Raw genomic sequence first — 27,188 nt, 5'->3', positions numbered from 1 at the left:
AATTGTGTATGGGTATTTCATTTGCATGTTCGTCTGCACAAAACTTGTGCCTGGTGCTTGCAGACGCCAGAAGAGGGTGTTGGCTCCCCTCCAAGTGGAGTTTCAGATTGTTGTTAAGCCTTCATGTTTGTGCTGGGAATTGAATCTGGGTCCTCTGGAAGAGCAACTAGTAAGTACTCTTAAGCACTAAGCCATCTTTCCAGCTTCCTCCCTCTTCACATTTTTAACAGTAGTGGTGAAAACAGCACTCCCAAACGGATTTCGGTTCTAGCATCACTTGGCAGCTAGCATCAGATTTATACCAAGACATCAGGTGTTATTAAGCCTGCTTAGAGCTCAGGACCTGTTCAGTAGGAACTGAACCTGAACTCTATGCCTGGTTTTGGTAGAAGCAGCACCACTTCTAGGGTTAATTAACATGCCACTTATCCAGAAGAACAAGTGATGTCATTTGAACAAGAGCTTTTTTTTTTTTTTTTATAAGCTGCTTAAAAGACATTCACATCAGGACCCAGACTGCTTCAATATCAGAACTGGACTTCTGGATCTCATTTTAGACAGTACTTGACTTCCGGTCTTCAGATAGATGTGGGAACTTTGCCTGCAGAATTTTTTCTTTCTTTTTCTGTAAACTTTTCTTTCTTGCTTCAATTCGAGCTTGTTTCTCAAGTCTCAGTCTAGAATGAAAACATAACAGCAATTAGACAAAACCATTCCATTTCGAAAAGCATGTCCAAGCCAAGAGATGGCTCAGAGGTTAAGAGCACTGACTGCTCTTCCAGAGGTCCTGAGTTCAATTCCCAGCACCCACATGGTGGCTCACAACCATCCATTATGAGATCTGGTACCCTCTTCTGGTGTGCAGATATACATGGAAGCAGAATCACATTATACATAATAAATAAATTCTTTAAAAAAAAAAGGTCACAGTCATGTCAGCAGTACTACTTGGTGATCACTACAAACACAAGATAGTGGAAGTCAAACCATCTCAATACTGTGCCTGCAGAAACTGAAGAGAAGTGTTCTTTAACCACTTGGCATATTAACTGCTAAGTGTGGACAGATTGCAAGGTTTAGGATCAACATCAGGGAGTGGGAATGAGCAAGGGGTTAGGGGACAGTAAAAGTTGTCACTGATGAAGGGAGCATCTAACTAGAGTTGGTGGTACAGGGTATGGCTGTAGTTTGGAGACATGGAGCTAGTGTATAGTTTGAAACAATGTGATAAAAGCCTTGATAATCATGGAGCCTAAGTGTGGAGTGAGGATGTTCAGCAAGGGGCTGTACTAGAGTAGACACTGGAAGAAGGCAGTTCTGAACAAGGCAGGAAGAATTTGAACAACAGACAACCCACAAGACTGGTACTGAAATAAGAGGTGGTTTTAGGGTCCTCACTGCAGAGGCGTACTACAAACAAAAAAATGAAGTTGAGTGTGCACACTTTGAATCCCAGCAGGATCTCTGTCCTAGGCTGCCCTGGTATGGCAGGTGCCAGGGCTGCACAGACCCAATCAAAAAACCAAAGGAAGCTGGTTCAGAGACGAAGATGAAAAGTTCAAATTGATTCTAAAGTATATCATACATTTTAATGCTCACTCTATAAAGCTACTGGCTGGTGTTAGGGATCAGCAGGTGGAGGCACTTGACTCTGATCTCCTGCACCTGGACTACAGGGTGACCTGCCTCCTGCAAGCTGTCCTCTAACTCCCACACACACATCATCACGCTAAGGTAGTGTGTGTGCACTCACACATGGGCAAACACAAATTAAGTTTTACTTTTTCCCTGGATTAAGTTTTGGGCAGAAACATCAGTTTATGAAAAGCTTTTTGATAGCAGAAAGTATTCCTGGCAGATTTTGGTTATTTGCAAAAAGATTAATCCAGTCCCGCCTCAGCCTCCTCAGTGCCACAGGTTTACCTAGCTAGAGGGTACTTCTGTCCCATGCTCCTGGGCATGCCACCTATCATTCTGACACTGTAATCTTGCATCTCCCTGTCTCCTAACTGAGGTTTGGGGATTAAACTGTCTTTAGGCTTGTCTATTTTTTGGGTATGGATTCAAGTTTTAAGTAGCTTTCAGAAGAACCTTACCTAGTTTCTTAAGTATCAGCTGATGGTTCTTGGGCAACTACAATCCTGAAACAAGCACCATGTTCTCCCTGTCTCATGAAAACTCAATGCAGAATCTACCACGGGAAATGCTTGAGATAACAGCCTGTATGTAGCACGGCATCATCTCAGACCCCTCCCTTTCCATAAACCCTGGAATAGGAGCTTACACTCCATATGGTACAGTAAGATTTCCCTCTTATTTCCAGACATATAGAAGTCATAGAACTTTCAAAGGGATAGGAACTATTGGTACAGTGACTTTATGGAGGGTAAGATTTCACATATATGGCTTCAATTTTCTTTTTTAGCCTAGTGCTATTTAAGGTAATGAAAGTGTATTACTTATATAATGCAAATCAAGGTATAAAGATAGCTGAGGGCATTGTGCTCACCTGATAAAGTGATCCACATAAGGCATTGCGAAGAACCGTTTCCTGTTGTATCTTTTATTTAGGTACCAAGGTAGAGGCCACTGCTTGAATTTGTGCCTGCCAAAAAAAATTATTGCTTTATACAAAATATTTCATACATTTTTACTTAAAATTTCCATTGTTTTCTAATTGGCCTAAACAAGTTAATCTAAATAACAATTATTAGAAAATGGGGCCAGTGGGACAGCTAAGCAAGAAGGTACTTGCCATCTGAGTTCAATCCCTAGGATGTGTGTGAAGAGGAGGAAGGAACTGACTCCTGCCAAGTTCGCTCCGACTTCCACACATGTGCCACAGCACATACAAGTACACATACAAATAGGTAAAGTGTTTAGAAGTACTAACTAGTGTGTGGTGGGGGAGAGGGAAAAAGGGACTGACATGTAAAACAAGCTTGTTCCTAATTTGAACTAATTAAAAAAAAAAAAGAGTGGAAAGACCTACAGAGAGAGGCAGCCGTAGATCACCATGGCTTCGAAGCCTACAGGAAAGGGTCTCCCCTCTGATCAAAAGGTCTTGCTCCTTGGCTCTGCCTGGGCGGCCCTGAATCTGAGCTCCAATCGATACGAGGAAATAAATAATGTAAAATCATAACACTGAGAAAAAAAATTTAAAAAGAAGTACTAACTAGCTGGGTGGTGGTGGCGCACACCTTTAGTCCCAGTACTCGGGAAGGCAGAGGCAGGCGGATCTCTGTGAGACCAGCCTGGTCTACAAGAACTAGCTCCAGGACAGCCTCCAAAGCCACACAGAAACTCTGTCTCGAAAACAAACAAACAAAGTACTAACTAAAAGTAATAGTAGTTTTTAGTTATTACAAAATGCAATTAAAATTGCATGCTGGAGGTTTTTCAAATAGTCTACATCCCTAAATCCCTGGAAGAGTTTTGTTGTTGTTGATGTTTTGCTTTTTTTTTTTTTTTTTTTTAAGACATGATCTTTCTGTGTAGCCCTGGCTGTCCTGGAACTCACTCTGTAGACTAAGCTGGACTTGAACTTTGAGGTCCAACTGCCTCTGCCTCCCAAGTGCTGGCATTAAAGGTGTGGGCCACCACAGCCCAGCTCCTCAGAAGAACTTTAAGTAAGAGGTTTTGGCAATTTCTCTTTCTGCAGTGATTAGATGTTTCCTGACTGGGTGGCTGAAATTCCACATCAAGTGAGAAGATGCTGTTTGTAAGATGTAGGTTTGGAGAGTGTCTGGACACCTTAAGCCTCCCCACTTGCCGACTCATGCTTACAGTACATGTCAGTTTATCCTTTATTCCTCAGAGTCCATGCTGACACCCAGATCCTTCCCCGGAAGGAGGTAAACTGTTCATTACTTGGCCCAGGGCTTATCCTGATGGCCAGTGACATAAACTGACCTTGTTACTCGGAACTTTCAAGTTTCAGGTTCTTCCTGAGTAAGGTGGGCAAAGGAGTATGAGTTTTATAATCCAAAATTCTATGTGTACAGGCAGATTTTTCTGTCATAAGTATCTAACTTTTATGAGATCTTTGAAAGGATCCAGGATTCACACAGGACAAGAACCCACGGGGAGGAGTTGTGTGGTTTGGAATTCGTTTTTACCAGACAAAGCAACCTTGGTGCACATTTTCTGCTCTAGGGTATGGAGACCACTCTTAAATAAGCTCTCTAATATATCCAGAGAGGAAGTGTCTGAAAGGCACTGAGAGGGGTAACAAGGCAAGCGATCTCCACTCTTAGAAGTCATAGTGTAATCACGTACCAGATAATTCGTCCGAAGATGTCCCTTCTCCAAGCACCAGGCCTTGCTTTTTCTTGCCCCGTCTGAAGAAGCCTTAGAGCGTCTTCCCTCTCTTGGACAACTTTATCTAAGGCATCCATGGAATCAACAACCTGAGGTGACAAAAAGACAGCTAACTTCAGCCATCAACTACAACTGCAATCCAAAAGAACTCAAGATTTATGAAGCAGGGGATTTATGACATTTTATTTACAAACTGCTCTTTCTAGTAACTTCCTAGGAAGTCCTTTTGGCACAGGTGTGTGTGTGTCCGTCCATGGGTGTCTACAGTATAACTTTCTGTAACTTCTTTAACGTTTTATCATTTCATTTTTTAATTATTGGTTTACATGTATCCGATCTGTTTGGAATGGACACAGCTCTAATGCTGTTTGGAAATGCAGTAAGCTAAGGTGATGCATAACCACTGCTGCCTTTGTCAGAGCAAAACACACTTCTGCCCTTGACAGGTCACTGCTTTTCTTACATGCTCAGCAAGTACTCTGGCCTGCTTGGCAACTCCTGTTCTCTCAGGGAAGGATGTTAAGACTCATTAAGATGCAAGAAGATACTTTTTTCTTCTTCTTTAAAATATTACATCATGATTGCAATTTCCCCTCACTCCTCTCCTCCCAGTTCTCCCCTAGATCCACTTCTGTGTTTCCCTTCAGAAAAGGGCAGGCCTCCTAGGGATATCAATCAAATATGGTATATCAAGTCGTAGTAAGACTTGGCACACACGGATCTCAAATAACCACTCAGAGTCTTAATATTACAAAGGCTCAGCGCAGGCTTGTTATTACGTAACTCTTACATTTAAATTAACCTATATTTCTTATCTATGCTTTGCCATGTGGCTCATGTCTTGTTACCTCATTTTCTACACATCCTGCTTCCTCGGAGGCTAGCTGGCTGGTGTTTCCCTGACTCCCTGCTTCTTCATCCCAGCATCCTCAGTTTGATTGTCCACCCTAACTTCATCCTGCCTTGCTATAGGCCAATTAGCTTCTTTATTAACCCATGAGAGTAATACATATCCACAATGTACAAAAGGGTTATTCCACAGCATTTCCTCTTTTTTTTTTTGTCTAATTAAAAAGGTTTTTAACCTTAATATAATAAAACTATACATAACAAAATAGTAAGAATTACCATTGCAATATCCAGCCCATTTATATTTGGTAAAATTAAAGAAAATATTCTATTATGTATCTTATCTTGGTGAGTCTAAATTTTTATATTTGTTTTCTATCATAACTAAGGAAAACTGTAAGTTTAATTATTTAGTTTTTAATTCCATCAAAGACCCCACAAAGGTGAAATGTTACCTAATGGCAGGGATATCAGGCTCCCTGGACAGTCACCCAAAGTTCCTCTGTAACACTGAGGCATTCAACTCTGGCCTACAACTCTAGCATATTTGATAGACTTTCCTGTGAAGCAGGAAATTCTGAGGGACTGTCCGACCTTTCTGTAATATGGCTGTTGATGGACGACACTGGAGCCTACCAAAGCCTTGAGAGGGATCACAAAACAGAAACGACATGATCCAGGATTCTCTTGCTATAAATGATATTGTTAAGATACTCTATACAAAGGAAATAAGACCCATGGATTAGACTATCACATCAATGTTCGTTTCCTGATTTTTATTTTATCTCTGGCAGGGCTTGAGAGCCAATGGAACTCTACTGAGGTTGGAAGTCCACAGCTGCTAAGTCCACAGAGTGAGCATTAGATGTTCACACCAATGGGTTCTATCAGTAGAGCATCATTACATGCTTACACCAATGGTCTATTAGCAGACCAGCACTTCAATGTTCAAAGTTTTAGCTGTGGAGCATTTTGGATTTCAGGTTAGGGATAATCAACTTGAAGGGACCAGCTCCCCATTTTGGCAGCCATAACAGTCGGACACGTGCTTTTCTGACCTTACCTTGGTCACGAGAGGTCAGATGCCTGCCTCGTGGCAAGGAACCAATCAGAAGTATGCTTTATGGCTCTGGGTGTGCTTTACGGACAAGCGCATAGCAATGACGGGCAGAGCATAGCAACCACCCTGGGAGGGCCTATGGGCCATAACAACCAGTTGACCAATCAACACAGGGCAAACCCTCCAAGCCTGGAGGCACGCCAATCCTGAGCCTGTGCGTACCCCTAGACACTCCCCTTATGCTGCCCTATAAGATCTCTATGCAGCCCCTTCGAACTGTCTTTTGTAGCCATCTGCCATGGCGGGTGGATGAAAGACCCGAGATAACATGGGGTTAGCTCATTAAACAACAATAAAGCCTCATGCAGTTTGCATCAAGCTTTCGCCTCTGCCTGGTGGTTGGGGTGGCCGCGGTCCTGGGCTATAAGATCCTGGAAGCCTGAGCTTTCCTGAGGTCTTACAAACTGATATTCCCAAATTAAAAACAAAAACAAACCAAAACAAAATCCTCCCAAACTAGAAATACTACTGGCCCAAGCTTATCAAAAGGGACACATATCAGCACATACCAATTAGGTATACCTCACTCAAAGCAAGCCTCCTTCAAAGAGGCTTTTTAGTTTATAAATTTTACACGGCCAAGAATGTAGCCCAGCTGGTCTATCTACCTCACCATGAGAATCATCAAACAACCCCAAACAGAGGGAATGGCTTATACTCTTCAAAAACAACCCTGTCATGAAATATAAAGATTGAATCTCTGGATTAAAGGGATCACAAAACCAGAAACGACATGATCCAGGATTCTCTTGCTATAAATGATATTGTTAAGATACTCTATACAAAGGAAATAAGACCCATGGATTAGACTATCACATCAATGTTCGTTTCCTGATTTTTATTTTTATGTGTATAGGTGTTTTGCCATGGAACATCAAACTTGGGCTTCATGGCACGTGCTTACCATACATGGCTGCTTCAGAAAGGTAGCTACTCAAGCTAAACAAAATAAATACCATCTGTAGGCTGGAAGTCTCAACTAAGAATAAGGAGACGGCAGAGGGGCATGACACTTGTTTGGGGGGGTGACAAAATGCTCTCAAGTGAAACTGTTGCAAAGGTGTATAAAACTGCAAATTTACTAAAAACCATACAAATAGAAAAAAGATTTGAAAGAAATATAAGAACCATATACTCATTCCCTTTTAGTTTTCACCCCATCCAGAGTCTTAGGTCCCACAAGCCTACCTTTTCTAACCGCTCTGGACTTGGCATTGGCAATCTCTGTCGCTTGGCCTCCTGTTCTAAAGTTAGAAGCATGTTTCTTTCCTTCAGAAGGACATACCTGTACCAAATACAAAGCCACAATGCTATTCTACAGTTATTTCTGACATCAAAATTAAAACCCCCCAAAGTCTTGAAGTCCTTTGGGAACCTCACACAGGGCAGCATTAGGAAGAGCCGTCCTCCAGGCTGTGCACCTTGTGAGGTATGGGGGAGTGTTATTAAAGCACCAGCCACCATCATCCATCCCACAGGGAAGGGAGGTAACATCTACTGAGGAGCTAGTTCACACCCCAGTGCTGAGCATTCCAGTCTCTTCACAACCTTTGGAGTCAGCACACTAAAGCCCCCTCTCTAATGAAGACAATGGTCACAAAGCAAATTCTGGATTCAAATCTTAGACCCTCTGTGTAAATTCTACCATTAGCCTGCAACTCCACAGTGACTCATTGGGTGAGGGAGATGACATGTATTACAATTAAGGAGTGACATGAGACACCTCCTCTAGAGATAAGGAGACCAGAGAAAGCTTCCTACTGAGGCTTTTAAGATGGAAGGGGACAAAGACATATGTAGAGCACTGACCTGGCTGAGCTGGGGAGAGGGGCTGTGAATGCCCCATTCAGAATTAAAGCAGTAACTGTGGAGGGCAGTGCAAGTGAGGCAAAGGAACCGGTGGGAGCTTTATAATAGGGTCTATAGTCCTGGGGGAAGGAGTGGCAGAAGACACACTGGTTTTAGCACAGTGAGTGATGAAACATCTCTATGTTCACCTTTAATGATTACTCATAATAACAGTGCTTTAAGTAAAACTTACTTTTCTATAACAAATAAGCATAGTATGAATGGTCTTTGTAAACACTATGTAATTCTTTAATCTGCCAAGAAAGAGAAATAACCCTTTAAATTGGGATAAAGAATTAAATGTCTACTAGAGCGCCCAGCAGATAACAATTATGAGTGCAGTAGGTTGAGTGACAGCAGACGGATGAGGAGCTGGCAAGGCATTGCTGCACACACTGACCAGTACTGTCAGAGAGTCTATAATATATAGTCAAGAAAAGCCAAAAGCCTACATATATCATGTGAAACTTTCCCCAAACTAGTATGTTTTAAACAATATAGCTTTGGGCTACATACTAGACTGTAACCTTGTCTTAACAGCCTCAGACTTACCAGGGTCATGTGCCTACATTCACAATTAACGTACCCTTTGACACAAGCCACCGGGATAATAGGCTAAAACTACAGGCTATGAAATGGAATAGAAAGGAAGGCAGAAGTTGGGAATGATCTGGCCCATGGTGAGACTTTGGTTGGAGACATTATCTCCTGAATGTTCTTTTAGAACAGAGAAAAAGAACCCTGCTTGAAATGGAATAGATCTGTTCTTTTGTTTAATATTCCTAGTTTTTAAACAGCCTTCCAAGCAAATGGGGTGGGAAAAGAAACAGGAATGTATTTAGGGCAAAGAACTCTGGATCTCAGAAGTCCACGTTCCATTTGTTGCAGATTTTTAGAGGGTTAGGGACTTCTTTCTCAGTTTTGTCTTCTCTGTGTGCATGCTATTTGTATCAAAGACCACACATTCTGTTAAATGGTTGTTACTTCATTGTCTTGGAAACCTACTCAGCCTCTTGTTGTGTCTAATTAAGGTTCAAGGCTCCTATGAGTTGTAGATAACAGGGTTCATTTTAATAAGTAGGAGGTGAGTCACCTTTTGGGCTGTAAATATAAGGTCTTAACTGCTTTCTGTCAGCATTTATATTAAGCAATAATAAATTAACAGGGAAGGGGAAAAAGGAAGGCAGTGTAAATGTGGCCAACCAGTCCCCATGCCTTTTCTGAGCGTGTTTCTTGACACTACTAGTCTAAGGGCGTCAGTCTGCCTCTTATAGCACAACCTTACATTTCCTACTACCTTTGACCTGTGAAACATCTGTCATATTTCGACAAAGCTCATATGATTACCCACAGTACCAGGAAACAAATCATTTTGCCCAATTCTTTAGCACAAGGGTGTAGTTTTGACCCCACTGTTAAATTGTAACATTTCAATATGCAGAACACCCACCAAAGTTTATGTAAGTCTTCATTACTTTTGTTTCTTAGCTGCTGGCAGGTCCATGAAGCTCCTATGAAAAAGAGAAATGTGTAAATTAAATGATGCTTCTAACTCTGCTCTTAGCTAATTACCCAATCTTGAAATCTGTTTCTGTAGAACGTGGGACAGAATTATTATATTATATACAGCTAGAATTCAATTAAGTAACATGAAATTATCAGTAACAGCATTCAAGGGCTGCTGGTATTTGTGTCAAATGCATTTCTATTCCCTAATGCCACTACAATTTATTTTAAATTATTACTTAATGCCAACTAAAATAAGCCCAAACCTCATGCTAGTTGACACTTGCCACCATCCTGCCAGGGAAGTATTACTTCAGTTATGAGAATGACCTTTAAAATGCAAAGGAAATTTAATGGGGAAATCCTAGCTGGGCGTTGGTGGTGCACACCTTTAATCCCAGCACTTGGGAGGCAGAGGCAGGTGGATCTCTGTGAGGCCAGCCTGGTCTCCAGAGTGAGTGCCAGGATAGGCTCCAAAGCTACACAGAGAAAAACCACAAAAGAGGAAATCCTAAACTGATCCTAAACTGGATAATCGTAGGATGATGGAGGGCTCGATCCTTTAATTCAGACCATTTTAAAGAACTCACCAGATTTGACCTTTTCTTCCCCCCAATTCTTTGGGTCATCAAAAAATTCTTCTAGTCCTTTCCTTGACAACGTGGTGTGAAGTAATTTACACTGGAGAAAAGATGTGACATGTGGTGTATTCTTATGCAACAAACTAAGAGAAAACCTGCAATTGAACACAAGTAAGTAATGGTTAAAGTTTATAAGCAAGAAACATTTCTTTATTACAGTGTTAAAAATTCTACCCAGTTATTAGAAAACATTTTTAGATGTAACTTATTAACAAGCATTAGCTAACAGCTCAGGGTGCTGGCACTCTGAGCACTGGCACATGCACAAGCAAACCAAGACCGTCATGCAGCAGACCAGAGGCAATTCAAGTTTCTTCCCAACTTGTCAGTCTACTACAGAATATGCAAAACACTGCACTTTGTTACATCACAACATTGTTTATTACGTGAATTTGTTTACAATACAAACAAAAAAATATAGGTATGCAATATATGGATACAGCTAAACGCCGAATGGTGACTTTTTTTTTTCTCTCCAAGAGGCCATGATTCCCATTTCCAGTAAAACAAAAGACTGAGTTTAGGTAGAAACAGGTTGGTCGTTAGCTTCACAATTTGCCTAGAAATGATCTACAAATGCATTTCTCTTCCTGCTACTTACCAGAAAATGTAAAAAGGGAGTTTAAAAGAAAGTTTCCTTGTTGGTTCCTACCATATGAAAGATGCTATATTCTATTTTAGCAGGGACAATATATAAAAATATCTAAATTAAATGTTATTACAAAAATGAAGCAGTAATGAGATTCTGGCTAAAGTGGCACTAAATGAGAAATACACAAACACACACACATACACACACACACACACACACACACACACACACACACACATATATATAATACAAAACAAACAAACAACGAAAAAAAGGTTGTTATAAAAAGCTCTAGGTGCACTGTAAGCATATAGGTTTTATCCATGTGTACTTTTAAACAATGGAAGTGTCAAAAATAGGGTCCACTGTGTTAGACTAAATACATTATTGTACAGGCTGCATTGAATGGAACCTCTGTATTATAATTATCATAGAGAAGCACAGTTTGAATCATATTATGGCAATTTATCCTCAATGAAAACTTTCCAGAGTCCTTTTATTTTAGAATATTCTGTAAACAATCAATCCACCAGAACATGATTGTACAACAGTAAAATGTTTTCTTGCATTAAAAAAAAATTCTACCCAGGATTTTGATTCCAGAAGCAGTAAACTTTTAAAGAAAGTTTAAAGAAAGTTTAAAGAAAGCATCTTTTATTGTACAGATTGCTACCCTATTGTTTCACAGACAACATATTTACACAATTACATATGTATAACTTTTAATGCCATGACACACATGTAGAGGTCAGAGGACAACCTCAGTTCTCTTCCTCCATCTAGCTGAGGCAGAGTCTCCAGCTTATACTACTCTGCTGAATACTCCAGGTTAGCAGATCTGAAAGCTTCTGGGTACTTCTCTTTTCTCTGCCTCCTATCTGGGCATAGGAATGCTGGGATTGCAGATGTGTGCCACTGCATCCAGCTCCTACTACATAGGTTCTTGGGGTCAAACTGAGGTCAACAGGCTTGAATGGCAAATAGTTTTTACCTCCTGAGCCATTGCTGGCCTCCACGATTATATTTTAGAGTAACATTTTTAGATGCTTCATCCACTGTAGCAAGTACATCTATGAGTAGATCAAAACCATTCTGAAATTAAACTTTGCAACATTAAAAAGGCACAATGTTTTCTCCTTTAAGCCAGTAATTCTGTATCTACAGATTTTTAACTTCAGAGATGGGAGCTCACAGGTTAAGGTGTCTACAAAGGAATTAAATGTAGTTTCAAAGCATTGTGAATTACATAAACATATAACTAAACAACTGCTAATAACTGTACAACTGCATGAAAATCTTATGCAGAAATTACGTTTCTAAAATTATTTAATGACCTGCTATAATGACCTAAAAACAAAATGTGAAATGTTTCTCAAGCGCTGTCTTGTGAACCAAGAGTATTTGCCTTGATTCTACATTTGTTTTTATGTGTACTGGGGATTGAGCCCAGGGCCTTGGGCATGTTAGGTAAGTGGTCTACCACTGTGCTACATCCCGACTCTTGACTTGAATCTAATGATGATCAAATGGAGGCATGTTCTAAATAAACAACAACAAACAAAAAACTAATTCTACCCAAAATGCCAGCATCACAACAAAGGTATAAAGAAACATAATGGATTAATGGCAACTAGGGCAATAAATGATCCTTCATTGGGTCCCAAACAAAAGAATGGAACTGGAGACAAAAACAAAAACAAAACAAAAAAACATTAAAAGAATAAAGAAAGGAATTACTAGTGCAATTTTCACCTTTATTTTTGATTGCATGCTAAATAACAGCAGTGTATTCCTGAGGGTGACCACTGGGTCATACTTGGTAAGGCAATGTTCTTGGCTCCATATCTGAAATTTGACCTCTGTCAAATAGTGCAGAAAAAGGAGCATAAACACTGGGGTTTTGAAAAATGTGATGAAATGCCAATGAGTCTGGGTGAAGAGCATATAGTTACTGTTTTACTCTGATAACTTTTCTATTGTTCTGGGGAAATAATGGTAAGTGAAGTGTGTTTACCTGCAAAATTAAAGGACAAATGGCAATGTGTTCATCTGGTAATCCACAACTGCCTTTACCATCTTCTGAGTGATAGGTATTTATTTTATTTAAAAAAAAACACACTAAAATTATTTCATTAAAATTTTAATGCTTATGCATATGAATGTTTTCTTTGCATATGTGAGCACCACGAGTGCCTGGCTGATGCCTTCAGAGGTTCGAGGGAAGGCCTTTCTGCCCAGTTAAAGATGTTGGTGAGCCACTACGTGGGTGCTAGGAATCTCTGTAAGTACAAGTTCTAGTAACCACTGAGCCCCAAATTATTTTATTATCATTTTTAAAGAAAAAAAAGGAATGATGAAAGACGGAATGATTTATTCACATTTGCCACCTTGTTCAAGTTAACAGCTCTGCAAAAATTTTAAAAAAGCTAATTTCCGAAGTTAGTGTTAACAATAAAGAGCACAATAGATGCACAGAAGCTGTGTGTTCAACCAAACATGGGTTGCTTCCTTCAATTAGAAAACTCGGCTCGTGTAGGCAAATGTCAACAGAGAGTAAGTTGTCTCTTTCTCACACTTGCAGAAACACCTCCTGTTGACCCGGCTACTCTCACCACTTAGTATCTGCCGGACAATCTGGGTCCGAACCCGACGGTACCAATCCCTTTCTGTCTCACACCTGGCAAAGCCTTCCGTTCCCAGCTCTACTCCTCGGAAACGTCTCTCCCGACCCACGTAGCCCCAGCACAGAGCGTGTCCGAGTAAACCCGGAGCATCTGAAACTCCCAGGCGGCCGGACCCACCGCCCACAGCACCAGAACGCTGGCCGGGGTGGGCGACTCCAAGGTCACGCCCTCTGCCCCCGAGGCGGCCTCCGTCCCTGAGCAATGCTCTCGGCATTAGGTACCCAAAGGCGGGGGCAGTCATCCCTTCTTTCATCACTTACCCGGAAGGAGCGGGGGCCTGAGGATTTGCTAGGGAACCCACAGCCTTCAGGAACGCTGAGACTCTTCTACAAACACCCACTACACTGGTAGCAGCCATGATTCTAAAGTAGGCCCACTGTGCTGCTGCCCACAATGTCACTTCCGTTGTTGCGTGCGGACTAGTGAAGCGAACAGGAAAAGGCTTTGCCCTTACTAAACACGGCCGCGCTCACTGCTTTCTCCCCGCCACCCACCCTCAATCCACCATGGAGCTCCTAGCGGCTTGCTTCGCGCTTCCCACCTACGATGTCGTCACTTCTGTCCGCGAGCGCCTACATATGAAGCGAACAGGAACCGGACCGCTGCCCTTACTCAACATGGCCGCCTCTAGCTTTCGCCGTCATAGGCGGATTGTCCCTCCCGGCTCCCGTTGCTCACTCCATTTCCTCCCGTGCCGAGAGTAGCCATGGCGGCCATGAGCCTGCTGCAGCGGGCTTCGGTCTCCGCGTTGACAGCGCTGTCTGGCCGCCGTGCTGGCACTAGACTCGGAGTCGGAAGTTTTCTCACACGGACCTTTCCGAAGATTGTCGGTGGGTGCAGGCCTTGGAGACGCGGGTGAGAGGTGGGAGGGCTGTTTCCAGGTGACCTTGGGGACCTCTGAGGGAAGGGAGCAGGGACAAAGTTGGCCTGGGGTTTCTAGAGGAGGCGCGGCGCTGGCTGTGTGAGGGGCTGCTGCAGAAATCCATGGCCTTGTTTTAGCTTTGTGAAGCACGTTGTCGCTCACCGTGCCGGGTGCTGCTTACTTGCGGCCGGGCTAGACCGGCGTGGAGCTGCGGCCCGCGTCTCCAAGGGCAACGCATTGAGCCAAGGTCTCGGCGGCTAGTGCGACCCCGGAGGTCCGGACTTGCCACCCTCCGGCCTCATTTCCCGAGGGCTGGGATTATAGGCTTGCGCCACTTCGCCCGGCTCTCGGCGCAATCTGGATAGGTGGCACTTGCCGCTGGTTCTAACCCGCAGATAGGAAGTTGCTGGGAAGCGCACTGAAGTGAAGGCTGTAATGTTCATAGGCACGACTGGAAAAAGGCTCCAGGTGACAGCTCCATTAGGCACTGCAGTAACTCTGCCCGCGTAGCTCACGACGTTTTAGAAGTCCACGAAAATGTTTGTTTTTTAAAAAAATACTATAGTGTTAATGAATGTGTGATGATGAGTTCAGCTCAGATTGTATCTGTTGTTTCTTAATGCAGTCGTAATTTTACTATCTTGCAGTGGTTCTCAACCTGTGGGTCACGACTTCAGACGTCACAGGGGTCTCTTAAGACCATCGGAAAATAGATGTTTACATTAAGATTCATATCTAGCAAAATTACAATAATGGAGTAGCAACAAAAATAATTTTATGGTTGGGGGCGTCACCATAACATGAGGAACTGCATTAGAATGTCACAGCAGTTGGAAAGTTGAGAACCACTTCCTAGAAAGGAGCCTAAGAGGACTAAAGAGCTCAAGTCTGAGGACAGTCATAGTGATGGCCTAGAAACCTGCCCCGGTCCTTCTGCTTTCTAGAAGAGTAAACATAGCTTTAGTATTCCATCTATTTCCTCTCTCCAAAGACTCTGGAAAGTAAATGCAATGTTACTCCCTCATTTTACAAAAGCAAAAAAACAGAATTAATGTGAAAAAATAATACACCACTCTACTACATTAGCAATAGTGGTGGCCAATGTTTATCGAGCATCTATCTGTTAAGTGCCAGGCACTGTTTTAAGTATTAAATCATTTAATCTCCTTGGTCAGAGATACACTGTTTATTTGCCTTGTGCAGTACAGAGAAATGAAAATTTTACCCTAAAACCAAAAAACATTCTCTCCAATCTCTAAACATCCAGTATGCATAGAGACCTTCCGGATATGCTAGAAAAGATCAGTGCTTTAAAAATTTCCAGCAGGAATTTAAACTTCATGCAAACTCCATGTGCTAACTCTACCTAGTAAAATCTTTGTGCAAACCATTTTTTCCTCTTTCTGTACTATTTCCCACTCCTGCAGTTTTGAGAGGATCATAGGGAGTAGATGTCCTTTCTAATGAGAAAGGGAATGTCTACTAGCTGCTTGTTCTGATAGTGATTGTTTCGCTGTATCACTGCTTTCATAGGCATACTGTGTCATTGTCTCGTGAAAGTTTTCATCTCTTCCACCATTTCCTTGAGGATCCCAGAAAGATTGTTAAGCCCTGCCCCCATCTTCTTTTCTCTGGCACTAGACTGCCTAGATTCAAATCCTGGTTGCAGAATTTAGAAGCTCTATGACCTTGAGTCAACACCTCTTGGAAGCTAAAGTGGAAGGCACTTGGCCATGATCTTCATTTCCTCATCTAGAAGATGATCATCATAGATGCCACGGTGTTGTGAAGTGTTGCGTAGGAAATGTTTCTAGCACCATGCACCTGATTCCATGCATTATGCATCTGCACCCATGCACCATACACCTGCATCCATGCATTACGCACCTGCACCCATGCACCTGTATCCATGCATTACACTTCTGCACCCATGCACCTGTACCCATGCATTATTCATCTGTTCCCATGTACCATGTATCTGTACCCATGTACCTGCACCCATGCATTAGTCTTTCTAAAACAAATTATAAAATACACACAGCATGAAATTTGCCTTTTAATTTATTTGCTGCTTTGGTACTGCTGATGAAATACAAGCCTTTGCATATGCTGTTCAGTTGAGTTCTTTTCCCTGGGCTGCATCCCTAAGCCCTCTTTTTTCTTTCTCTTTATGAAATTTTGAGACAGAGCCTGGCTAAGTTGCCCAGGCTGGTCTTGAATACACTCTGCATCACAAGCTGGCTTTGAATTGTAGGCAGACTTTTCTTTCCCACCTGCCAGTTCCCAAATAACCAACACAGAGACTTATTATTAATTGTGAAAACTTGGCCTTTAGCTTACACTTGTTACTAACTAGCTCTTACAACTTAAATTAACCCATATCTATTTATTTGCTTGCTGCCATGCTGCCCATGACTTGTTACCTCATTTTATGCACATCCTGCTTCTTCTGTGTCTGTCTGGTGACTCTCAGACTCTGTCCTTCCCAGTGTCCTCCTAGTCTGACTCTCCTGCTCAATCACTTCCTGCCCAGCTATAGGCCAGTCAGCTCTTTATTAACCAATGAGAATAATACATATTTACAGTGTACAAAGATTGTTCCACAGCACTGAACCTGTGATGTTCCTGCCCCAATCCTTCAAGTAGCTGGATTGAGCATCTGAGAGTGTAATTCCAATCTAACATCTTCTTGTCATTGAAGTTGTGCCCTTGAAGGGAATATTTGGGGTACCAGCCCCTTCTCTTCCTCTGTCTGCTTCCTGGCCTCTAGAAGATGAGCAGTTTATTATGCTACATATTCCCCATCATGCTTTGCCACAGGCTCATACACAAGAGCCTGTATGAATGGGAAACACTGAACTCCTTTTGATTCTAAAGCTAATGTATCACAGATATATGAACAAAGTACTGTGAACTCAGACCAGGGATATACAATGTGTAAAATGAATATGAGAATCATTTTAACAAGGGAAACTAGCAGAAGTAGTGGTGGGTTTTCTGGTGTCTGGATGCAGGGCTTTTGGAAGACCTAGGTGTTGAGAGAGTGGGGCCGAAGGTGGTTAGGACCTGATTGGGGTGGAGGAGGACCTAGACAAAGCCTAAGTGCCTATACATGTAGAGGTCAGAGGGTAACTGGTGGGAATCAGTTCTTCTACTATGTGGGATTTGGGGACAAACTCAGGTTATCAAGCTTGGTAAAAAATGCCCTTCCATTCTGAGCTACCTCGCTAGCCCTTCTCAGGATCATTTTTGATATGTCATGGATAAGTGATGAAAGACTGGCAGGAGGACTTAGATTTTTGGACCAGGTAATTAAAATGGTGCTTTTAACTGAGAATACAGAAAAAGACAATAAATGAATAACCAGTTTTTGATTGTTTGAAACACAAGCAGAAAGTTAGCTATATTGTCTTAATCTTGATATCAGTTACAGTCAGAAAACTCTAAATAACTTTCCTGAGTGATTTGCATATTTAAAAACCATTTATTGCAGGGGGCAGGAGAGATGGCTCTGTGGTTAATAGTGCTGGTCTTTCTGAAATCCTGGGTTCAGTACCCAGTACCCACATTGCATATCTTACAACAGCCTATTACTCAGAGGGACCCTGTCAGGTGTTTTGTGTTGTGCAGGCCATTCAAAGCAGGAGAGTCACCCCAGAATGTAATGTTAGGATCTCTGGCAGCAGGGAGGAACAGTTTCTGTGAACTGAACCTCGAACCTCTGTTCAGAAGTATACTTACTGATTTACACAAAGGTTGTGTTTGGGGCACAAGTTCCTCATACCAAAGTCCCTTTGAGCTATTCTGTATGTTCTCTGAAGGAAATCATCACACCCCCCACAACCTTAGTCCTTATTGTGTACTATCAGCAGTACCCAATAATTCAAGACCTCCAAGTGTGCCTGCATAGTTTTGTGACCAAAGTCCTACAATGGATGGAAAACTTCCTCAGAAAAACATCTCAATAAATCATAGAAAACAGTCATAGTTCTCTACTATGATTTCTTCAAGGTGTAGGTACCTTCAACAAACACTAATACATTCTGCTGTTACCCTAGATACTGTGAGAAACAACTGTTATATTCTGTTTACCCTGGATACAGTGAGTCTACTAGATTCCCACTATAGGACACCATGGCTCTTACCTCCATAGACAACTGCATTCACCTGCATATACCCACCCACACCTAAAAAATTATGATTTTAAAATTAAAAACAATCATTTATTGAAGACTGAGGCCTGTAAGCTGTGCTCATCCTAGTGTTTTCAGAGTGTGAGCAGATACCCTCCTGCATCAGCAAACAGAGACCTAGGGCTGTGGGGTGTTGACTGCTCTGAAGTAGATCAGGATAGTTGATAGGACTGAGTTTAGCCCAGAGCGCACACCACACACACACACACACACACACACACACACACACACACACACACACTAGTGTGTAGTCTGTAATAATCAAGTTTCTGCTGGAGATTGGAATAGATACTGCCAGTCCTGACCATCTGTGTTGCAGCACCTTCCTGCCTTCCACTTTCTTGTGTTAAGAGGCATCCTTCAACCTTGATTTTTAGGTAGTGGTAGTGTGTTTATTGTCGGAGAAACAAAGGTGAACAGCTTGTCAGGAGTGTCTGCCTTCCCTGCCTGCTTCTAAGGTACACTGCATGATTGCTCGATGCTGCTACAGGAATTGAAGTGAGCAGCACTGTAACTGTGGAACACTTACCATGTGTGTGAAGACTGGGCTTCACCTGTTACTCCTAAAAATGAAAAGAAAACAAAGCAACAGCTATCTTTGAGAGCAGCCTGTCAGTGTTTGAACCCTGTCCTACCCATTCTGATGTGTAAGCAAAGCACATTTACCCACAGTGTCCCATGGTCTTCTCTGCCCACCCCCTACATGAGCCCTGTTAAACAGTCTCACATTTGCAGCTCCTGTGCGGCACAGTGGGGACCATGGCAAGAGACTGTTTGTCATCAAGTCTTCTTCATACTATGACGATCGCTTTTTAAAGTTACTGGTAAGTTGAAATAGTCTTAACTCCAAAATTTGGGGGAGGGGAGATATTCCTATTTAGGAGACATCTTTCATTTTAAAATTACTACCCCTCACCCCAGGAGATACTGAGATTGTGTAGTAAGGTCTTGATTTGCTACTGAATTTTTTAAAGTTAGTTAGAACCCTTTTTTCAAAACAAGGGTTCATGCTGACTGCAGGTCAAGTGCCAGCTATTCCTTCTGCTCAGAGTTATGGGGTCTGAAGTCCAATGTGTGTTTCCTCTTCAAGGGTAATGGTTGCTCAGTGCATATTTGCCTCAGCCCTATGGTCCATTCCCAGCACCATGAAAAACTGAAGGTTTCAGAACTTAAAAGCTGAGCCAGTCAGCTGGTTATTTGTATCACTAAGACAGTTGTGATTAGCAAAAGACCCACTGGAAGACTTATAGTGAAGCACCTCTAATTTAGGATGTGATTTTTTTTTTTAAATTCATGCTATTTGAGTACTAGTTTTAAGGTGGCATTCTTAATTTAGCAGTAGTACAAATAATCTGCTTATTTGGAATGCTACTTGTCTATCTCATGTTCTAAAAGAGTACCGACCAGAAGCTTAAAAATGAAGAGTTGTTGGACTCTGCCATTGCCCTGGAAATGCTCATCAACAGAGCCACCCAAGATCCCCTCTCCCTCCTACTGCTCTCACTGCCTCTCCTTAGCCCTCTTTTATTTCTATTTATTTATTTATTTATTTATTTATTTTGAATTGACACAGGACCTTTTGTTATCCCAAACTGGCCTCAAACTTGCTATGTAGCCAATGCTTACCTTTAACTCCTGATCCTCCTGCCTCTACCTCCTGAGTGCTGGATTCCCCACATGTGTGCTGTCACACCAAGTGGATGTCCTCTTTTCTTATCATGACCAACTCCAGTGACATTCAGTGGCTAAAATGCTATTATTTTCATACTTTGTTCCAATACAGAATTTTCTTTGTTGTGTTGCTTTAACCAAGAGATCTAAGCTTTTTCATATATATTGTACTGTACTAAATAGTTTGTGTTTAAGAACCAAATCAGAGGAATGTGACAGAAATTAGTAATTCAGATTCCCAAATTGACATGTTTGTTTTTAGTGAGGACATTAAGGAAATTGAATGAGGATAATTCTGGTGGGAGAAGTAGGAAAGAGCATGAGAAACCTTTTTGTTTTTTCTTTTCATAGAGATTCTACATTTTGTTGACTGGGATTCCAGTTGTAATTGGCATAACAATGGTGAATATATTTATTGGTAAGTCCCTCATCTAGGTCTCACTCCGTGAAATGATATACACAAAATTTTTAAGAAGGAAATTATGAACATTTACATTAGTTACTTTTCACATTGCTGTGACCAACAATTTAACACAGACTGTCTAAGGAAGGAAGGTGGCATTTTGTTATGGTTTCAGGAGCCATTGTTCTGCCATGAGGTGGATGCTAGAGTGGGAGGGGTACCAGGAAGCAGAGGAAGCTTTCTGGAACCAGGGTGGTCTTGACCTTTAAATGCTGCTCCTAGACACTAATTCCTCCCTCCATGTCCTACCTCCTAAAAGCTCTGGGACCTTTAAAATAGCATGTGCACCTGTGGGGACATTTCTACAGAGGTGGTGGCTTCTGAAACCTTATCTTCCATCTCTCCCCTAGTCACTGTTCTATTGCTGTGAAGAGATACCATGACCATGGCAACTCTTATAAAAGAAAGCATTGAGTTGGAGGCTTGCTTACAGTTCCGAAGGTTTAGCCCATTATTATAGTGGGAGCACAGTGGCAGGCACGGTGCTGGAGCAGTAACAAGATGGTCCTGCATCCGTAAGCAGAAAGAGAAGCTGGGCCTGGTGTGGACTTTTGAAACCTCACACCCTCTAATCCTTCTAATCCTTTCAAACAGTTCAGCTACATATGAGCCTAGGGAATCATTCTTCTTCGAACCACTTCATCTCCTTTTCCAAAACCAGTTTTGACAAGCCGGATCAGAAAAATGAATAACAGTGTGGGGGGGTAGGGGGGTGGCACTGACTGAGGGGGCAGTATTAGAGGGAGGGGAGGGGGGGCAGGAGGGAGGCACTGACTGACTGAGAAACAGTATTGAAATTCGTCCTGGAGTCTCTAAGCATCAAATGCATGTAAAAGATCTTCTGAGCAGTATCTTAAATGCTGAATTGTCTTGAGTCTTAGAATATTCTGTCTGGTTGATACAGAGAGGAACAAAAAATAAAAAGTGTGTCTTATACTATGTCTTGCATAAGAGCAACATGGGAAGTTCTGCTGAGATGCTGGAAACCCTCGTGAGGGACTGATCTTCCCCCAGTACTGTAGTGCATTAGAGGGAGCAGCTCTTGGAACCATGAGAAGCTGACTGCTGACTGCTGTGGACGAGCTGGTGTGGGGCTGGTGACTGTCAGTGCTGCTAACCGAGCGCCATTGTCATTTTCTCCAATTAGGTGAAGCTGAACTTGCAGAAATCCCAGAAGGCTACATCCCAGAACACTGGGAGTATTACAAGGTTCAAATAGCTCTTTAAAATTCTTATTGGATAGCTTGTTAATGTTGTGGTAAATTAGGCAATTATTATATAGTTTTTCACGTCAATTAGATGATACATTTTAACTTAAAAATTCTTTTTTAGATTTATTTTATGGTTGGGTGTTTTGCCTAAATATATGAACATGCTCCACATGTGTGCTTAGTACCCAAGGGGGCCAGAAGAGGGTATCAGATCCCCTGAAATTGGAGTTACTAAAGGTTATGAGCCAAAAAGTGGATGCTGGGAATTGAACCCAGATCCTCTGCAAGAAACTGTTCAGCCATCTTTCTGGCCCACAATATTTTTTAATTTTTTATATGTATTGATTCTTGGTACTTTTTCATTAAAAATTATGACTATGCTTATTTCTGCAGTCTGGTGGAAAGGTATTTGCATTTGGATCAGTAGAATTTAGTTTGCCTCTTGCCCTGCCCTACCCTGCGCTGCCCTTGAGCTGCAGCCCCTCAGTGCAGTAAAGGGAGTACACAGGCTCTGGCCAAATGCTACTACCTTGGTGCTTATCTCAAAGGTGGGGGAAAATAGTGTGAACCTAGTGGTTAAAATTGTTTAAAAATGTGGAAGTTGTTGGGAGATAGTGTTTTAGTCATTTCAAACAGTAGTCAACCAGAAAAACAAACATCCTTCGAAGATAATTGATTTTAAATCAATATTTCCTTAGCATCCAATATCAAGATGGATTGCCCGAACTTTCTATGATTGCCCCGAAAAGAATTATGAAAAAACCATGGCTATCCTCCAGATTGAATCTGAAAAGGCTGAATTACGGTAGGAGAAAGGGATGGGAAGGATTAATAGAGCATGACGCTGGGGAGAGGGCTCACCTGGTAGGAGGGAGGACTGTGCTGCTGACTGGGGAGATGATCGCTCATATCAAAAGGAATGTTCTTCTTTTTTATTTTCTGGTTATGGGTATATGTCTCTGTGTACATGTGTTCATTATGTGTATGCAGGCCCATGGAGGTCACAAGAGGGCATCCGATCTTCTGGAGCTAGAGTGACAGGCCTTTGTGAGCCACCAGACATCAGTGCAGTAGTGCTCTTAGCTGCTGAGCCATCACTGCTGCCCTGGAAAGGAACTCTTCAATAAGCTGCTCTGTGCACATAGTGGCGCACTCTGCACATCTGATTTCCTCTGGCCCACATCTTTAGAAACTGCCCTATACAGCCATTAGAAACTACCATATGTAGCCTTGTGTTGGTGGCGCACGTCTTTAATCCCAGCATTGGGGAAGCAGAGGCAGGCGGATCTCTGTGAGTTTGAGGCCAGCCTGGTCTCCAGAGCGAGTGCCAGGATAGGCTCCAAAGCTACACAGAGAAACCCTGTCTCGAAAAACCAAAAAAAAAAAAAAAAAAAAAAAAACACCTACCATCTTTAACCCTGTGAACCTGTTTCTTAGAAAATACTTGTCTAATGTTAAGTTACATCAGTGCAGATACGGCCCTCATACAGACCCTGCTTAGCACTGTACCTTTCAGCTAAGGATATGTCTGTGATGATGTGTGCCTGGAATACTGGGCTTCTCTCAGTTCAGGGATTGCCTTAGTTTTGTTTTTTCTTTGTTTGGTTCTGATTTGTTGTTGTTGTTGTTGTGTCTGTGTGTGGGTATATGTATAAGTGTGTATATAGCTGTGTGTATGTGGTGGGGGTGTATGCCTAAGGAAGCCAGAGAGCAATCTCGGGTATTCTCCCTCTGTATACCTTTTTTTTGTTGTTTTTAATTTTGAGACAGGGTCTCTCACTGACCTGGAGCTTGTTAAGTAACTAGGCTGGCAGCTGGTTAGCAAGCCCACGATCTGTTTCTACATCTTCAGCATTGGAATATGAGCCCAGATGATTTTACATGGGTTTTCAGGCTGAAATCATATTCTTGCAAGACCAGCACTTTAGTGACTGAGCCATTTCTTCAGCCTTGGGTTTTTTGTTTTGTTTTTTGGCTGTATCTTATTTTTATAAGAACTTTCTACATGAGTGCTATATTTATATCATTTCTACCCCCTTCCTCTCCTCACTCTAACTTCTCCCATGCCCCCCTCTCCTTCTCAAATTTATGAACTCTTTCTCCTCAATCACTATAGTTACACGTTTTGTGTAATTGTATTTAAAAGAGTAGGGAAAAAAAGGATTATATTTAGTCTTTAGGTCACGGTTACAAACGTATATAATCTCATAAGTAAGGTTAGAAAGCTGGTTAATGCTTATGACATGGCTATATAGTTGCACATTTCCGGTGATAAAAAGATTAGTTTCTGTATTTCAGAAGGTCAAGGGTTGATGGAGAAGTGGCCTTGGATGAAGCACAGGAAGGCATCTTGTGTAGTCGAGATCACCCAGATTAAAGGATGACAGCCAAGTGGGGCTCTGGGTTGAGGATGTCAAATGGAGGCCATTCAGAAGTTCACTTTCCTAACATTGATAGCAGCAGGCCCTCCACAAGGGCAGTCATGTCACCCCACAGCATAGGACTCTCACATGGGAACATTAATAGGTATTCTCTAGCCAGTTGTACTAACAATGAGATGGTAGGAAGACAGACAGGCATTGTCACACAGCCACGGAACAGGGTGTGTGATGATGTAATTGATGCTTTAACTACATAAGTGACATGGTCAAAGTCATGAATCCCTGACTTTGTTTGTAGATGTCTAGTGGATGTCTGTTTCCATGTGGCTGTGTGCATAGGAGCCAGACACTCATGTATACAATGATCAAATCTGTAGCTAGGATTATCAGATTGTTTTCTTTTTCATTTTTTTTAAAATTTTAGTGTATAAAATAATGGTTTTCCTGATGGCATCTGTATAAACATATTTCAGTGTGTATTACTCATCTTTACCTACCATTTACCTTCTCTTGTCCTCTCTCCTCCTCCTGATCTCTTCCTGCCTTCCTTCCTCCCTTCAGCTGGCCCCTTTCTGCCCCTAGTAGTTCTCCATCTGCTTTTATATCCTGTGTATATCTGTATATATCAGTATGTATGAACTCTGGATTCCACATAAGAGAGAAGACATGTCATGCTTGTCTGCCTTTATCACTTAACATGATGATCTCCAGCTTTATGCGTTTTTCTGCATAAGGCGTGATTGTGTTTTTCTTTGTGACTGAATAGAATTCCATTGTGTACATGTACCAAATTTTCTTTATCCATTCATCTATTGATGGATGGCTAGGCCACTTCCATATCTTAACCATTGTGAACATGGATGGTCAGCTATGTGTCTGGTCTGCTGACTTAGACCCATGAGCAGTATAACTGTGTCCTGTGGTGCTTGTTTTGTTTTCTGAGAACCTCTGTGCTGACTGCTGTAGTAGCTGCACCTGCTTCTGTGTCTGTTCTCACACTGTTATTATTCCCTTTGTTTCAGGAAGAAGGAGCTTGAAGTTCGAAGACTGATGCGTTCCCGGGGTGATGGGCCCTGGTTTCAGTATCCAACCCCTGAGAAGGAATTCATTGATTATTCTCCAAAAGCAACACCTGACAACTGATAACTCACTTGTCTGAGAACAGCATGTTCTCCCTAGTGGATAAAAATGAATAAATAAATAGTCTGTATTTTTACTGTGATGCACACAAGCTTCCATGGCTGTTTCTTCATGTGGTTCAGTTCCATGTGGGCTTTTTAGCTGCTCTGTTGACATTTACGGGGTAGTAATAAGAACTGGAGGTCTGGGACACTGTTGATAGGCTGCCGTGCTCTTTGTCTGGCAGGTAGAAGTGCACGGGTACTGTGAATAGTCAGGAACTGTAGTCATCTATGTACTGCATTGAAAATGAGGGTTATTCAGGACTACTTGGAATTTTAACTTTCATGAGAAATGCAGAACAACCATATAAAAAAGTTAGCACCACAATAAACAAATTTTAGTAAACTAGTCTTAAAGTTTATGATGTGACATCTTGCTTTTTTAGAGTGGGGTGCATATCATTTCTTTTAAAACTACAGACAGACACACATGCACACTTGAGACACAGCCACTAAACTTCCTTAGAGTGCTGTTTTGTAAACACTGGGAAGTAGTGATGTGAAGTAAAGTTGCTTCCTAAGGCTGGAGTGCTTTTTTACTGGTGCTGGTGTGTGAACTCAGGACCTTCAGTAGGCTAAACACATCCACCTCTAGCCATGTCTTCAGTCTCCAGCATCTATTTTTACTTTTAGATCCTTTAGAAGGATGAGGTAGGGCTGAAGATTTGGGAGAGTGGGAGAGTGCTGATCCAACATGCATGAAACCCTGAGTTTGGTCTCTATTACTGCATGAGGTGTGAGTGAAAGTTAACGCCTTCTGTTTTACAGGTGAGGATTAGAGACTTCAGACATGTCTAGCGTCTACTCTTTCCTTCCCAGGGTTTTCATCTTTAACTCAGGACAGGCTTTCTGTCTTCATTTCATTCTTTTTTAATTTTTTTTGGTTTTTCGAGACAGGGTTTCTCTGTGGCTTTGGAGCCTATCCTGGCACTCGATCTGGAGACCAGGCTGGCCTTGAACTCACAGAGATCTGCCTGCCTCTGCCTCCCGAGTGCTGGGATTAAAGGCGTGCACCACCAACGCCCGGCTTCATTTCATTCTTCATGACGGTGAAGTGAACTCAGATTGTGTAGATTCAAGCCAGGGGTTTTCCAGGTGCTGTCCTTGGCCACACAGGAAGGTGTCTTACTACCTAAATGAACAAATGAAAGTGGAAGGGCTTCTGGAGTGCTTGCAGTTCCTTGATTCCCCAGAAGGGGGTGGACACACCCCACTACCCGGAAGTATTGTTGTAAGGATTCCCTATGCAGTCAAATTATCATCTCATAATTCTGCCTACTGACGGAGAGAAGGGCATACGGTCTCCAGGCCCCTGCTTATGCAAACCAGTTTTTAGGAGAAATAGGAAAGAAGGCCCTGGACGTGTTGGATCTAGAGGCAGCGTTCATCTTTTATGGACTATAGGTCTTTTGTTGTTTTTATTTTTTTACTCTTTCATACATTTGGACCTCAGTTTCCCCTCCCTCTACTCCTTTCAGTGCCCCCTCAACCAGTAGTAGATTTTACTTTGCCATTCTACTAATATGAGGGACAAGTCATTCTTTATATTCTATTAATATAAGGAAAGCATGGCACAGAATGCAGTCCTATTAGAAGTAGCTATCATTAAGTCTAATACATAACAAATAGAAACTCAACATATTTTGTTTAACTCCTTACAACCATG

The 27,188-nt window shown here is 42.0% G+C and overlaps 2 protein-coding genes across 2 annotated transcripts; one reads left to right on the top strand and one right to left on the bottom strand.

Moving 5' to 3' along the window:
• Window positions 1–273: 273 nt before the first annotated feature.
• On the bottom strand, window positions 274–14,043 carry Mrpl47 (mitochondrial ribosomal protein L47). Its single transcript, XM_027392008.2, has 7 exons — window positions 13,821–14,043; window positions 10,234–10,379; window positions 9,588–9,648; window positions 7,478–7,574; window positions 4,279–4,409; window positions 2,510–2,605; window positions 274–677 (listed from the first exon to the last, which is right to left on the bottom strand). Exons 1-7 carry the CDS (start codon window positions 13,916–13,918, stop codon window positions 554–556), a joined length of 753 nt encoding a protein of 250 aa, XP_027247809.1. The 5' UTR covers window positions 13,919–14,043; the 3' UTR covers window positions 274–553.
• A 153-nt stretch (window positions 14,044–14,196) lies between these two features.
• Window positions 14,197–25,567, top strand: Ndufb5 (NADH:ubiquinone oxidoreductase subunit B5). The gene is made up of 6 exons (XM_027392009.2): window positions 14,197–14,390; window positions 19,351–19,439; window positions 20,638–20,704; window positions 21,897–21,958; window positions 22,659–22,765; window positions 25,364–25,567. The coding sequence occupies exons 1-6, from the start codon at window positions 14,267–14,269 to the stop codon at window positions 25,482–25,484; spliced, it is 570 nt and encodes a 189-aa protein (XP_027247810.1). The 5' UTR covers window positions 14,197–14,266; the 3' UTR covers window positions 25,485–25,567.
• Window positions 25,568–27,188: the final 1,621 nt, after the last annotated feature.

The sequence above is a fragment of the Cricetulus griseus genome (assembly GCF_003668045.3).
Source record: "Cricetulus griseus strain 17A/GY chromosome 1 unlocalized genomic scaffold, alternate assembly CriGri-PICRH-1.0 chr1_0, whole genome shotgun sequence".
Lineage (NCBI taxonomy): Eukaryota > Metazoa > Chordata > Mammalia > Rodentia > Cricetidae > Cricetulus > Cricetulus griseus.
This window is presented reverse-complemented; position numbering and strand designations above follow the sequence as displayed.

Coding starts and splice junctions, on each gene's coding strand:
- Mrpl47 (XM_027392008.2), bottom strand. CDS start 13,918: ATGGCTGCTACCAGTGTAGTGGGTGTTTGTAGAAGAGTCTCAGCGTTC. Junction 7,575..9,587: donor GAAGACTTACATAAACTTTG/GTGGGTGTTCTG, acceptor TATTTGGTACAG/GTATGTCCTTCTGAAGGAAA. Junction 4,410..7,477: donor GTCCAGAGCGGTTAGAAAAG/GTAGGCTTGTGG, acceptor TTGTCACCTCAG/GTTGTTGATTCCATGGATGC.
- Ndufb5 (XM_027392009.2), top strand. CDS start 14,267: ATGGCGGCCATGAGCCTGCTGCAGCGGGCTTCGGTCTCCGCGTTGACA. Junction 14,391..19,350: donor GACCTTTCCGAAGATTGTCG/GTGGGTGCAGGC, acceptor TCACATTTGCAG/CTCCTGTGCGGCACAGTGGG. Junction 20,705..21,896: donor AATGGTGAATATATTTATTG/GTAAGTCCCTCA, acceptor TTCTCCAATTAG/GTGAAGCTGAACTTGCAGAA.